This window comes from Centropristis striata, chromosome 16, assembly GCF_030273125.1.
Source record: "Centropristis striata isolate RG_2023a ecotype Rhode Island chromosome 16, C.striata_1.0, whole genome shotgun sequence".
NCBI classification, from domain to species: Eukaryota; Metazoa; Chordata; class Actinopteri; order Perciformes; family Serranidae; genus Centropristis; species Centropristis striata.
Window position 1 is genome coordinate 13,545,538 of NC_081532.1, and position 13,225 is coordinate 13,558,762.

Below are 13,225 nucleotides of genomic sequence, written 5' to 3' on the forward strand. Positions count from 1 at the left end.
TTAATGATCCTGAAAATAAACCATGGCTTCAAATATTTACACAGTTGTTGTGTTCCATAATGAATTCACAAGGAAGCTTTCACAGTCCATTATATGTAATTTATCAGAAATGCACAAGAAATGTCATGTAAATCATACTATTATATGTAAAAATCAATATATTGGCTAATAATGTTAATCTACATATTCTAATTTCAATTATTCTTACAAACAATTAATAAACCTGTTATTTTTTTAATGTTAAACTTTAAATCAACAGTAAAATGTTGCTGACTGACGAGTTTTTAATGCCATCCTTGTTTACTCTATGTCAAATAAAGAGGTTTACATTATTGATAATGATATTAGTAATACTTCTGTCCATCAACTCAACAACTCAAGTGTGGTAAAACTGTAGTTGGCATTTGTAAATGGCTGCAGTGGGCATACTGAAAGTAAAAAGCATTAGTGGTGAACTGCTTTTTTTCACTTTCATTTCTTTTGTTTGCATTTTTTTTTGTTTACTCCTACAGCGCATCAACCACACCAAGAAACATATTTTACTAAAGACACATTCAACACAGACAGATTTGTTGCAAATGAAATGAAACCAAAAGTATCTATGTGGCTTGATATCAGTAGGTCTGGGTAAATATTGACTGACTGAATGAGACATTTCAAGGTTAAAAGTCCAATTCTGTGCAATGTTTACATGGATAAACAAATGTTATTTACCTTTATTCAGCCTTTATTTTAACTCCCACCGGAATAAAATTTGCATTTGACATTTGCAGCCCCCCTCGGAGTCCACCAGCGGACATGGACAGCCAGAGGACACAATAAAGATTGTATGAAGTAAATCGACACGAAACTAATAGTGAGCAGGACAAAAATAGAATTTGGGGACACCCCCAGTGGAATTTACGCTCTTGAGCTCTTGTGTACAACATGTAGTTTCTGTTGCAACATATTCCCAACATATTTCATGTCATTCTCTCACCGTGTTGACATGAACTGCACTGCCAGAATGTGATGTTATCTGTAAACAAAACTGCTCCGCCTGTACCAGCTGACTGAACCCACAACAACCAAAAACACACCTTAACTACTGCTTCACACACACACACACACACACACACACACACACACACACACAGTGTTGAGCAGCCAGACTGTAACCTCTAATCTAATGCAGTTTCCTCACAGGTGTATGTTATTTAACGGGATGAGATGTCACAAATGATGGACAAGACTACTGAAAACTCAGACGAGGACAGGGTTTCTATCAAGAGCAACGGGAGGACAGCGAGCAACGGGAAGACACCAAGCATCGGCGGCATGAAGGACACTCTGGGAAAGTCATTCAGAAACAGCATGCGGCGAGTGAAGGAGATGAGCCCGCTGTCATCTGGGGGCAAGGGGTCAAAGGTCACGACTGGCAATGATTCTGGGTTGCAGCCGCCTCCGTCACCCAGTGAGTACCATCACAGCTGTCATGAAATCTACTCGCAGGCAGGTAGCGCGATATGTCCTCTCAAGGTCAGAAGAAAAGGGAGATTTGTGTGCTGGCAAAAGGAATTTGGCCAGCACACGGCCCAGTTCTGGGAGGTCTAACTTTATTGTTATTATTCAATCAAGTTTTCTATTTTGTCTTTCTCCATTTGAGCTTTGACTGACACACTTTTAATTATGTCATCTTGTAACGCCCTCTGTAATTTTATAATGCTTTTATTTTAAGTATTTTTAGGGGTGCACCGATTTCCTTAATTTTGCGAGATCATCGATCCCGATTCTTTTACGTCAAACCGATCTTATCTAGCGATCTTATCTACCTCTGCAAAGGTCTGAAAGTGCGTCTGCACGTACGCGTACTTCTGCATGACTGTGTTGTATGTATGTTGTACTATAACGAAACCAAAAACTCAGGACACTTTATTTATGGTTGCAGTTCTTTTGTTAGTTTGTCCTGTAAATTGTTGCCATTTATTTTAAGTTCAATATTTTATTAACTACCTCAGACATTGTGATTTCCTTTATTTTCTAAAGAAAAATACTGCTGTGTTATTGTTTTTCAATAAAATAAGATTCAAACATTGAAGGTTCAGCAGTGAGTTATAAAAAAATCGGTATTGGCCAAAATCGGAATTGGCAGGTCAGGCTTTTTATAAATCGTTGATCGGCCAGAAAATTGCAATCGGTGCACCCCTAGTATTTTTTAAGTATTTTAAATATTCATGCGTATTTTCTTTTGCCAATTTTTTGAAAATGAGCAATATATTTGGATTGAAACCTGACTAATGCTGATCTTCAAGCAATGCTTGGATACAAATTTGCTTTGCTGCCAGCAGGGGCAAATGTCGCTTGCACAGAATGAAAGTAAATGTGAGGGGGATATACTACACCAATGGGAAATGACGGGAAACTGCAACAACAACAAAAAAGTGTAGTGATTACATGCGATATGCCTTAAGGAATTGATGTGTTATCCATATACCCATCAGTGGTACCAGTCTGCTTTAACACTCACCAGAAAACGTGTGTGAACTTGTTCCACTCAGGTGTGGGTGAATGTGTAGGTGGAAAGAGCAACAGTGTGGAAAAATAGTTCAGAAAGAGCAAGAAAGAAAGATTTCATAGTTGAGAAAAAAGACAAGCATAATTTAACTCCACTAAAAACAAAACCTGTTTTGCTGCTGTGGATGTACAAATACGTCTGTGTGTCCTTTATAATAGATTGTAACTGGGACTCACTCATACATGTTTTGCAGGAAGCTGATCTGCTTCAGTTGGTGTAAACAATGAAGAGATAAAATACCCAACCACCAAACATTCCCAGTTTCAGTCCAGCTCCTCAGCTGTGAAGATTTACCCTTTGTATCATGTGATATTAAATTGATATTTTGGAAGGTTTTTGTTAATCTGACAAAACAAGCTATTTGAAGACATCAATATCGACATCGTATTGGTACAAGAATTATAAGAATTCTTGCTTACAGAATTCATATAGACCAAGTGATACAAACATAAAGGCAGCCCTCAATTATTGTAAACTAGAGTCTAGATCACTGACATCACATGTGCACGTGGTGGAGATAAAAAATAGTCTGACAGTTGTGAGTAAGTCAGTGGTTAGTATTTAGTAATAAACCTCATCAGGAAGTTCCTACAGGGACTTCCCCAGAGAAACAAAACGTGTAAACAAACACCTCATTCATTAAATACGCGGCCTAATGTGTGATAAAGAACTACTGCTTATTTTATATGAACCTCGACAAGCCCTACATCATATTTAACAAACATAATAATTTCTTATATGATAGCAGAGGTGGGACAATAAAACACTGTGTTGCCCTCATTTCCCCACCCACCATCTCTCCTTTTATTGTGTGGTATTTCGTAGAAATTAGCAATGACCCTTTTCAAGATTGTGTAATGTTAGATGTTACAGTTAGATGCATATAAACATTGCAGTCTTCTCAAAAAATGTATAGAGAACTTTCCAAAGATAGAGGCCTTGACCTGTTGCAAGAACAGCATACAGCATTACCACAAGCTATTTAAAAAAAAAAATCTTTTGAAAAAAAGGTTTATTTTTCCTTTAAGGCAGCAACACAATGCTTGGACAGTTAGCAGTATGACAGGAAAACATTTGCATTCACTAACATTTAAAAATATTTCTGCAGCATTCAGCAAGGTTACATTAGTCCAGTTTAGTCGTACACATGAGGTCATTTCATTTCCAGAAAGTCTTGTGGATCATTGTTTGTCAGCAGAAATGAGGACAAAATGCCTTTTCAAAACTCTCTAGTGACTTTCACTTTTAAAATTCTGGAGCTGAGCCAAACCAACCTGTCAGTTTTCATCAAGACTTAATCTGTGCATTCCTTAGTTAGTTTAGCTTTAGGTCACTGTGAGGACAAAACACTGCCAAGTCATGCACCCACATATAAATGTAAACAAGGTCCTTAAGAAACTGAAACCATATCAGTCGTTTGACTTCTTTTCTGACTGTCGTGACAAAGAAAGTTGCGATTGTGAAACAATGAACGTCAGGAGCTGGTTTACTGAGAAATTTTCTTTCTCTCTGTCAGGTCTGAGTGCCGGCTCTCCGGTGATGTCTCCTCTGAGGAACATCGGAGGGCTTTTTCACAAAAAAGAGGAAGACGAGAACGACGTCTCTTCACAGAAAGGCAAAGGTCTGACGCGTTCAAAGACAGGTAAAGCTATCATTTAAAAATTGGATACATTTCCTGGTTTTTAAAGTTAATAAAGCTCCAAGTATTATTTTTTTTAGTTTTTCGGGGTTATAGTGTGAAGATAGTTTGAAACATTTTCACAAAATCCCCTCACAAATTAAATTATATTAAATTTAATTATGGGGGGGGCAGTGTGCTATGAAAAAGGGCTATTATCCAATATACACAGTTAGATATTGGCAAAAACTTCAATAAGTGGTATTCCTGAGTGAGTAAAATGTAATCTGCTTGTGATGCAGTACATTGAAAAACAACAACAAAAACAATGAATGGAAAACAGACTATGACTCAATCTGGGTGAGTAAAAGACTGGTCACCATAAACTGTGTCTTCCATCCGATCAGATCCAAACATGGGGCTCACTGATGCTCTCATTAAAAGAGGAGGGAATATACGTCGAAGCCTGACATTTCGCAAGAAGAAGGATAACACCTGCAAACAGCCAGCTTCAGTGGAGGAGATGAAGGAGGATAAAGAAGAGGAGGAGGAGGTGGTGGTGTGGGAGGAGATGGAGGAGTCTTACACGCTGCCAGAAATACCACACACACCGCTGTCAGGTACAGTCTCTCACATGTTTGTTATTTGAATTTAAATTATTAAGTGGGTTTGTTGATGTGCAATGCTTAAAGGCCTCTCACCATCTTCTTGTTTGTAAGAATAGGCAATTTCAGCCTGCAATGACTGATATGACCTGCAATTTTTTTCTTTTTATGGCAACCTCGTAGAAGTAGAAACAAACTATTAAAACTCATATCAACACCTTTCAAGTTGATATAGTAAACCTGCTCATTTACACATCGAGCAGTTCCAAAGTTAGTATCCACTAGAAGTTGTTTAGGTGTCCACCTGATGAGTCCAATAGTCTAATGTCATCTCTCTTTTAAGGCGTGTTTCCATTAGGGTAAAAAGTGGCCGCTGGGAAAGTTTCAGGGCACATCCTCTCAAATAGTCGCTCACTCAGCATGTCTCCTTTACAAAAAAAGGCCCCAGAGGGATTTACGAGACTCCAGAGGTGACGTATGGGATTAGATCGTCATGTAATTGCTTAGCGACTGTTTCGACCGTGACGTCACATACACGACGGATTTAACACGGGAGACATGGTACAATGGCCCTGCTCTTGGCCCCGCCGGAAAAACGGCCGGTCAAACGGCCGCTAGGGGCAGCTCACATTCAAATTAGAGCCATTTTTGGCGAGGGAGACCTGCCTGATTCCGGGTATTCAACTATAGTGGAAACGCACCGCAGGTGGAGAAGACAACTGGACAGGGCCAGGTATCGTTAACATAGCACTTGTTAAGTTATCAGCTAACGCAATTAGTCGCTAGTTAGCTTGGTTAGCAGGTGCAATTGGTAAACTGAGATGCTTATTTTAGCTTGTAAATACCAGGCTTAATAACCAGTTAACCAGAACAGTAAAGTTGTGGGCTGGACAGCTAAACAATGAACAGAAACTATAACACTCAGAAAAGTTGAGGGCAACTGCAGATCCAGCGGATATCACATTGTGACTATGATTCACATTATGACTAATTAAAGCCACTAAAGTTTTTTTAAATATCTAATTTTGAGAACAATGGTTCAGGTTTTTGCACATTTTTTCCTGGCGGAAATTTGAAGCTTTTGAGAAGCCATGACTGTCCTTCAGGCAGCCTATATTCTGATCTGATTGCTTATATTTGCATTAGTGTCCTTCAGTTTACATTAAAAAGAAGTGTGCTTTCAACCTTGTTAGTGTTTAAAGATGTTTGTAGCTTCCAGTTATGTATGCAACCTTTTCTCCTAATGTTCCCAAACACATTCCTGTCCCTTTCTCTGTCTGTACATTCAACTTATCCTTCTTTGTTTTGGCAACAAAAGCAGCCACTGATAAGAATCTTATCCCTGGTGTAAATACACACAGGCTCAGTATGTCTGTAGACACCACAGTCAGTGTCAAAATCCTGTCTCAAAGACAAAAAAGAATCATTCGAAATACAATAGGGACTTCGCAGGTCGTTCATGCTCGGGCCCTAACGAGTCTTGCTGAAACTATTAAATTTACAGTCACAAATTATTTCTTCCAATTTTTAGAATTTCCTTACTCTTCTTTCTTTCTGATTTATTGAGAATGTGTCTGTTGAGAGTCATATATTGTTTTAGAGGACCAATTTACTAAGAAAAAGCAAAAGCGCATGTCCTCCTTGTCTCTCTTTTCTTTACTGGAACATTTAAGCTCTGTGGTTGTATAAATCCATTTGAAGTGAGTGGCCATCATTTCTGTGTTATTCCAGTGATGCAGATCAATAAGCTGATAGAGATGGAGGTGCTGGAGGAGTCTCACCTGAACCTGCTCGCCCTGCGGAAGGAGTTCCAGCAGGAGCAGGAACGCTGCAGTGAGGACTCCCCCATGGAGCTGGCCAAGAAGGAAAAAGACCTCAACCTCCTCTATGGAGAAATGAGGAACAAATTCAACACCATCGTGCGTGACTCCAACTCTCTTCCCTCTAGAAACAAGGGGCTGTTGGTGCACGTGGCCCGCATCATTCAAGAGGAGGAGAGGAGAGCAGAGGAACCCGGCGGACTTCAAGGTAGCTGGATGGAGGCCTGGAGGGAGGCGGTGGGCGAGGGCGTGCAGGTAAAGGTGGAGGGTGTTCACCTGGACCGGAGGGAGCAGAACACCTCTTGGTTGGCGGTTCATCTGGGGCTGCTGGGTAAAGCCATTGTGGAGGATTTGGAGAATGTGAAGAAGGAGCTGCGGTGGTCATACCCTCCCAGCTTTAAAGTCTTCAGCACCTACGTGAGGAGTTACCACAAAGTCACTGGGCAGCACCTGAAGAAGCTGGAGCCGCAGGTGACAGAGCTGAAGGACCTGCATGCTCTGCTGGACTGGATCATCAACCGCTACAAGAGGTCAGTGAACCCAAAACCAATGAATAAAATATATTTTCTCGCAATAAATCCAATGAAATACCAAAATCATCAATAAAAGTATCTGCTAAGAAATACAGTGTGCTAATCAAAGCCTGGAGGCTGTTTTTATTCATTGGTTAAAAAATAATGCATTGAAATTAGTAAAAAATTTAAAATTTTTTAAAAAAGCAGGAGATGCTGCTTATTTGTTGTTGAGCAGTGACCTCTAGTGGCCACTATAGTTACGACAGGACAAAGCAGGAAGTAACAGAGTAGAGATAAAGACCAACAAAGTCCATTAGGACTTTTACCCAGGAGACTGCTGTTCGTGTCCAGTTTAAAACTAGTCAACATTGTAATTTTTGATTAAAAAAAAATGACATATATAATTTTGAAACAAACACAAATAAAACATTTTGACAGTGTCCTTTTACAAGACCTCACAATGATCTAATTACACAGGGCCCTCCATAATTGATTGCATTAGTAGTACAAATTTCCCCAAAAAATTTAATCAAATGACTAAATCCAATTGACATGCAGTGAATGTGGTGCTTCCCAGTGTATAATTTGTATGTGATTATGTGCTCATGGAAACTACTACTACTACTACTATCTCACTACGATCATTCTTGTAGGACACAAAACTCCATTCAACGAATAAAAGAGACAACTAAAAGAAAAAAGATAACTTGGCCTCATCTCTCAGACTGATTGTCTTCCTGCAGAAATATTAATAATCTCAAACTAAAAACACATCTTAACTGCCCACATACAGTAAAGATGTGTTCACAGATGGTGCAGACCGAGATGTTTAATACACCACCACAGTGAGCATGAGTGGGGGAAGCAGACAGCACTGCTGATATTATTTGTTGAATCAGGCCACCCCAAAAACCAAAAAAAAACTGTGCTCAAAACAACATTTGGGAGACCAAAAATAGACTGAGGCACAAAACTCTCTCGAGGCTAAAATGGAAAAATTCAAATCAGGTCGTGTATCACGCAGATTATGTAAAGCTGCAACCTAAAAACTTTTTTATACTACTATAATGCTACTTTTTTATACTGTATATCACAAGTTGCATTGCGAGACACAATGCAGAATTATCAAAAAGCAGTTTGTCTGGTTTGTCTATAAGAACATCTTTTTTCTCTAATTTAATTTTAGCAAACCATTCAGAATTTATTCAAAGTTGTTGACTCAGTCATCACCCCCTGTCATTTTACCAACGGCTCAAATGAGATGTGTGAGAAGTTTTTACATTTTTTTTTTTTTTTTTTTTAACAAATGGGGTTGACTTTCATATGTAGGGACATTCAACTTTCCAGTGATATACAATTTATGGAAGACTGTTTAGGGACCCCAGAATGCATAAATATTCAAATACAATATATGGCAATAACATATTTAATGCATGAGAAAAACTGCATGGTTTTTACCCTAAACCGCATGGTATTAGCATAACGTAGAAGAGTTGTAGGTACCCATAGAGGCTTCTCTAGTCTTCTCTCCCTTCCCGACAAGATATCATGACATAGTACTAATGGACTGCTCAGATCTTCTAGTCTCCTATTATATTAATATCTTTAGAATTAAGTCTGCTAGTCCCCAAAAGAAAAAAAATGGCATAAAAGTCGGTAAGAGGTTAAGTATCAAAATAGTTAATTATTTTTCTGCCCATTTACTAATCATCGCAGCTGTAGTTGATACAAACAAAACAAACCCAAACCTCCTGTGAGAATGAAATCTTAATTTACCTTTTAAGAATGATGCATCTTGTTATTAAACTGCAGACTTATTGAGGAAAAGTAAACTGCATCACAAATGTTTTCCTGAAATGTTAATCTGCAGAGATTTTAACCTAATTTGTTCATTCCATCGTCATGAAAACAACACATAAATGTTAATAAATGTATTTTGTTTCACCTGGACAGCGAGAGGATCATGGGAAATCTCTCCCTGCAGCCAGACATGAAGGATGAGAGCGCTGAGCTGCAGCTGGAGGACGACCTCCTGAAGAAGCTGAAAGACAAGTACTGCTGCAAAGTGAAGGTGAGGAGAAGCGCCACAGAGGAGGTCATATTGTCTGCCATTTTTCTGGGAATTTGGGGGTTTCAGCAATTAAGTTTTAGGTAATTAGGACATTAGGAGAGTTAATAAAGTCTTCCAGCTTTTTTTTTAGAGACAGTATTTTCTCCACCAGGATTCAGTGTTAAAATAATCATGCCCTTTAGTCATTTGTGTTGGGAAATAGAGGCGTACAGAGATGTCATTAGATATCTATCTATCTATGTAAACATCAAAATTATCCTGTATCTGTATTCAGATAGAAGACCAACTATGGAACTTGTTTATACTAAAGTCATATTGAATCAGGAAATTGTATTTTCTGGCCTAATATTAATTTGCAATCCAACAGTGTGCCCTCAAAGCATCAGATTAATTATAAAGTAAATTTCAACATAAGCTGGTCACAATAACTACATTTTGTTGGACGATATGTTGTCCCAGAGATAACAGCGATAAAAAGAAAGTGTCTTTATGAGACTATTTTAATGCTCTGATATGATGATAATATAAAAGCATAATAATTAAAGTACAGGCTTTCAAAGAGTGATACACTTTTATTTCTTAGAATATTAAGACATTGGAATTTGAAAGTGAGAAAATATTAAACTATCCTAATTAAATAAAACAAAATCACAAAACCTAAACAATAAATTGAATGAACGCTCAGGCTCTGCAAATCAAAAAATGCACTTAAATATGTTTACATACATTTGGCACAGATGTATAGAGTTTAATTTATTCCTTAGCAGGCAATAGATTACTAATCCTGTTTCTCTCCCCTTTTTTAATCTCATCATATGTGAAAATGCGCTTCACCACTGCCCGAGGTCTCAAAGTGGTCAGGAAAACCCTGCTGTTTATTCTGGCATCATTATGTGGGTGAAATTCTTAGGTAAAAAGCGCATGTAAACACGACGGGCAATAATGCATTATCATAATGTACCTTTCAACTTTGGTTAGATAAAATTACCAATTTCCATCCTATTATTTGTGCTTTCCCAAATAAAGTATTCGGATACATCCTAAGTAGGAAGAAAAAAATGTTTACTTTATGGGCAAAATAAGTGGCAACAGACAGCATTGCAAAGTTCCCCTTTAGCGCCCTCTAGCGTTCCCCAAGTGGAATCTCCTATTACAGTTTTTCACAACCGCTATGACCCGTTTGTCAGAACCTTAAACACTTTTTCAAAACTGTTAACGCACATCACACCTGATACACACAATCCCCCAAACAGTTAATTTCATGGTCAAAATCACCCAGTGTAACTAAACACAGACACACACTTCCAAAATACAATAATACACTAACACAATTCACCAAATCTACCAAAACACTGACACACGTTGTCTTCCAACAGAAACATTTAGTCAGTCACAGCACAGTGTCATAAAAAACACTGACAACTGATGGAAGAACACAAACCGAATCACTTTGCATGTTTCTTATCTACTTTTTTTCCTTTTTCTTTTACAATCAACAGATTATTGTATTGATCATACATGTAAATTAACCCTCTGGAGTCTCCAAAAGCTCCAAAGCATGACATCTTCATCATCCAGACTAGAAAACAAAGCAGCGTGGAGCCCTACTGTAAATTTACCTCTAAAGTTCTGGCTGTAAACTCCATGAGGCCAGTTTCAGTTTGATGATGATATACCAAGTAAATCTGGAGACAAGCTCAAATAGATTTAGTATAAAATGATAGAACTGGATGGAACCCTCTTACGTATATGTTGTATGAGCGACCTTTGTTCACATTTGCAACATTTACTGTAAAATTCTTTATTGAGCATGATAGTGTTTTGAAAGTAAAAAAAGATTCAAAATCACATTTTATGTTGGACTAAAGGACTAAAAAAGACACAAAATGACTTACAAAGACATGAAAAGACATGAAAATGATTCAAAAATGGACAAAATAGCCTCCATAGAGACAATGTTTGTGATGATGTTCTTCATTTTTCATTTGTTGGCCATGAATTTTGGTCCTTTTTTGTACAACACTCAGTACAGAAAGTGAACGAGCCGTGTCAGAGCAGCTTTGCAGAATGTTTACGTATGAAAGAAGAAGATAGTGAATGACAGGATTTGCAGTAAACACTTTACTGTATTGCAAATTAAAATGACTTACAGTAGAGTAAAGAGGTAAAAAAAAATCAGCTGTCATTCATTACTGTATTGCCAAATAGACAAAAAGAAAAAGGAGCAGAAGCTGTGATCAATGTAATCTTCAATTCATTAGTTTTGAACATGAGGTTTTCTGTTTTGACAAACTGTGTGAAAGCAATTGAAAATTCACCAGTTAACGTCTACTGTTTTGGTCTTGATTGAGCTTGTGTGTAAAAGGAGTTAAAACGAATTTTAAATGTGTAAAATGTGTGTATTTTGTGTCAAAAGAAGAAGAATTGTGTTAATTGTATCGCCCACACAGGCTGATGTTGTGGTAACTGTGTGAAGAGTTTTGAAAAAGCGGTAAAAGTATTGAACAACGGGTCATAGCGGTTGTGAAAAACTGTAACACAACAGTACATCGGAAATAATATGAGAGAAGAAAAAGGCATGTCCACTAAATAAGAAGTAAGTATTTCTACTGTAGAGATGAGTGAAACAGCACCAATTTAATGGTCTAGCAGGGCTGTAGCGTTAGCCACATGGCTACCGCTAGCAACCAGTGTTACGGATTAATGAGTGACCCTGGCGAAGCCGTTAAAGACAGGATTCAGAATTTGTAACTGGCCTCTTTGTTTGGTTTTCATTCAAGAGTTAATAATAATATTAATTTGCTAAAATATTTAGTCCTTTGGAACGTAAAAGTGTACGCCTTTTCCAAAAGATGTTGTAACTACGGCAATCACATTCGCGTTCAACTGAACTTTGACAGCTTACACGGTCACCTGTTAAACCTTAACACCGGGCGACCGTCCAAAGCAAGAAACAACCGTTAGAAGTTGTACTGGAGCCCCAGTATAAATTCTATAATGAAGTAGCATAACTATAAAACAGTTAATATTAATAAGCAGGCTGTTTTTTTACTTACTGTTCGAGTAGAAAGAACTGACCGTCGGTTTATAGTCCTCTCACGTCACGGAGCTCTCTCAATCCATTGAATGGTCGTCCGCCGCGTCTTTTTTTTTTTTAGCTATGTTTCTATATCTACTCTCCCTCTTCACCTACTCCGTTAGCGGGACTCGTTTTCTTTTACCGGGTAGAGTTTCCACTTGTACCGTACCTCTGGCCGTTCACGGCTCGCCATTTCAGCAAATTTTTCAATTAAGTTAAACAACTGAAAGCTACCTGAGAAAACAAGAAACACTTGGCGCGTGCCAACGTCCGTATGACGAAATTCTAGCGTGTGCTGTGATTGGCTAATCACTGTAGACTTCAATAGATATTTATTTATATATATATATATATATATATATATATATATATATATATATATATATATATATATATATATATATATATATATATATATATATATATGTATATACATATATATAAATAAATAAATATCAATATAATATATATTGCAATTCAGCCACAAAAACAGAACATTTCTTTAATATGTAAATTCATGAATTCATGAAAATGTTACTGTCCATAGAAAATTTTAAAACAATTATCAATAATAATGCAACCAGTCAAATGCATGTTTAACATTGTTCATTGTGTGTTTTGTTTATTTGTTGACAAATCAATTACACTGGAAATGGGAGTGAAGGGAGGTGGAGACTTTAAAACGGTGTCCAAAAAGAACAATTACACAATTGTGAAAAGGCAACCAGATGAACTATTAAACAACAAAACAAAATCCACACGATTTAGGGTTATTTACATGATATTGTCATATCTATTTTCTTTAAATATCACAGTAATCGTCAATACTGTTATATTGTGATACCTGGGTAAAAAGCACAAAAAACTCTGATTATTAAACCCTCAGATATCATTACCAGTATTTGTGATAGTAATCCATAATGTTTACAGTCAGTGAGGCAAGATGTGCTAAAATAATGTAAT

The 13,225-nt window shown here is 37.5% G+C and overlaps 1 protein-coding gene and 1 long non-coding RNA gene across 6 annotated transcripts in view; one reads left to right on the plus strand and one right to left on the minus strand.

The window, feature by feature from the left end:
- LOC131988194 (uncharacterized) overlaps positions 1-12,337 on the minus strand; it is a 35,183-nt gene extending 22,846 nt beyond the window's left edge. The window contains exon 1 of the long non-coding RNA XR_009395861.1: positions 12,240-12,337. This is a non-coding gene — a long non-coding RNA (uncharacterized LOC131988194). The remainder of the gene's footprint in view (positions 1-12,239) is intronic.
- exoc3l4 (exocyst complex component 3-like 4) overlaps positions 1-13,225 on the plus strand; it is a 33,585-nt gene that overhangs the window by 286 nt on the left and 20,074 nt on the right. For 2 of the 5 annotated variants that reach the window (XM_059353258.1, XM_059353260.1), the window contains exons 2-7: positions 774-834; positions 1,186-1,453; positions 4,071-4,196; positions 4,580-4,792; positions 6,509-7,127; positions 9,066-9,183. In XM_059353258.1, the coding sequence (XP_059209241.1) occupies positions 1,210-1,453; positions 4,071-4,196; positions 4,580-4,792; positions 6,509-7,127; positions 9,066-9,183 (1,320 nt within the window). In that variant the 5' untranslated portion in view covers positions 774-834; positions 1,186-1,209. Of the gene's footprint in view, positions 1-7; positions 1,454-4,070; positions 4,197-4,579; positions 4,793-6,508; positions 7,128-9,065; positions 9,184-13,225 lie in introns of those variants that run through there. The other 3 variants (XM_059353257.1, XM_059353261.1, XM_059353256.1) reach the window with 2 other exon arrangements.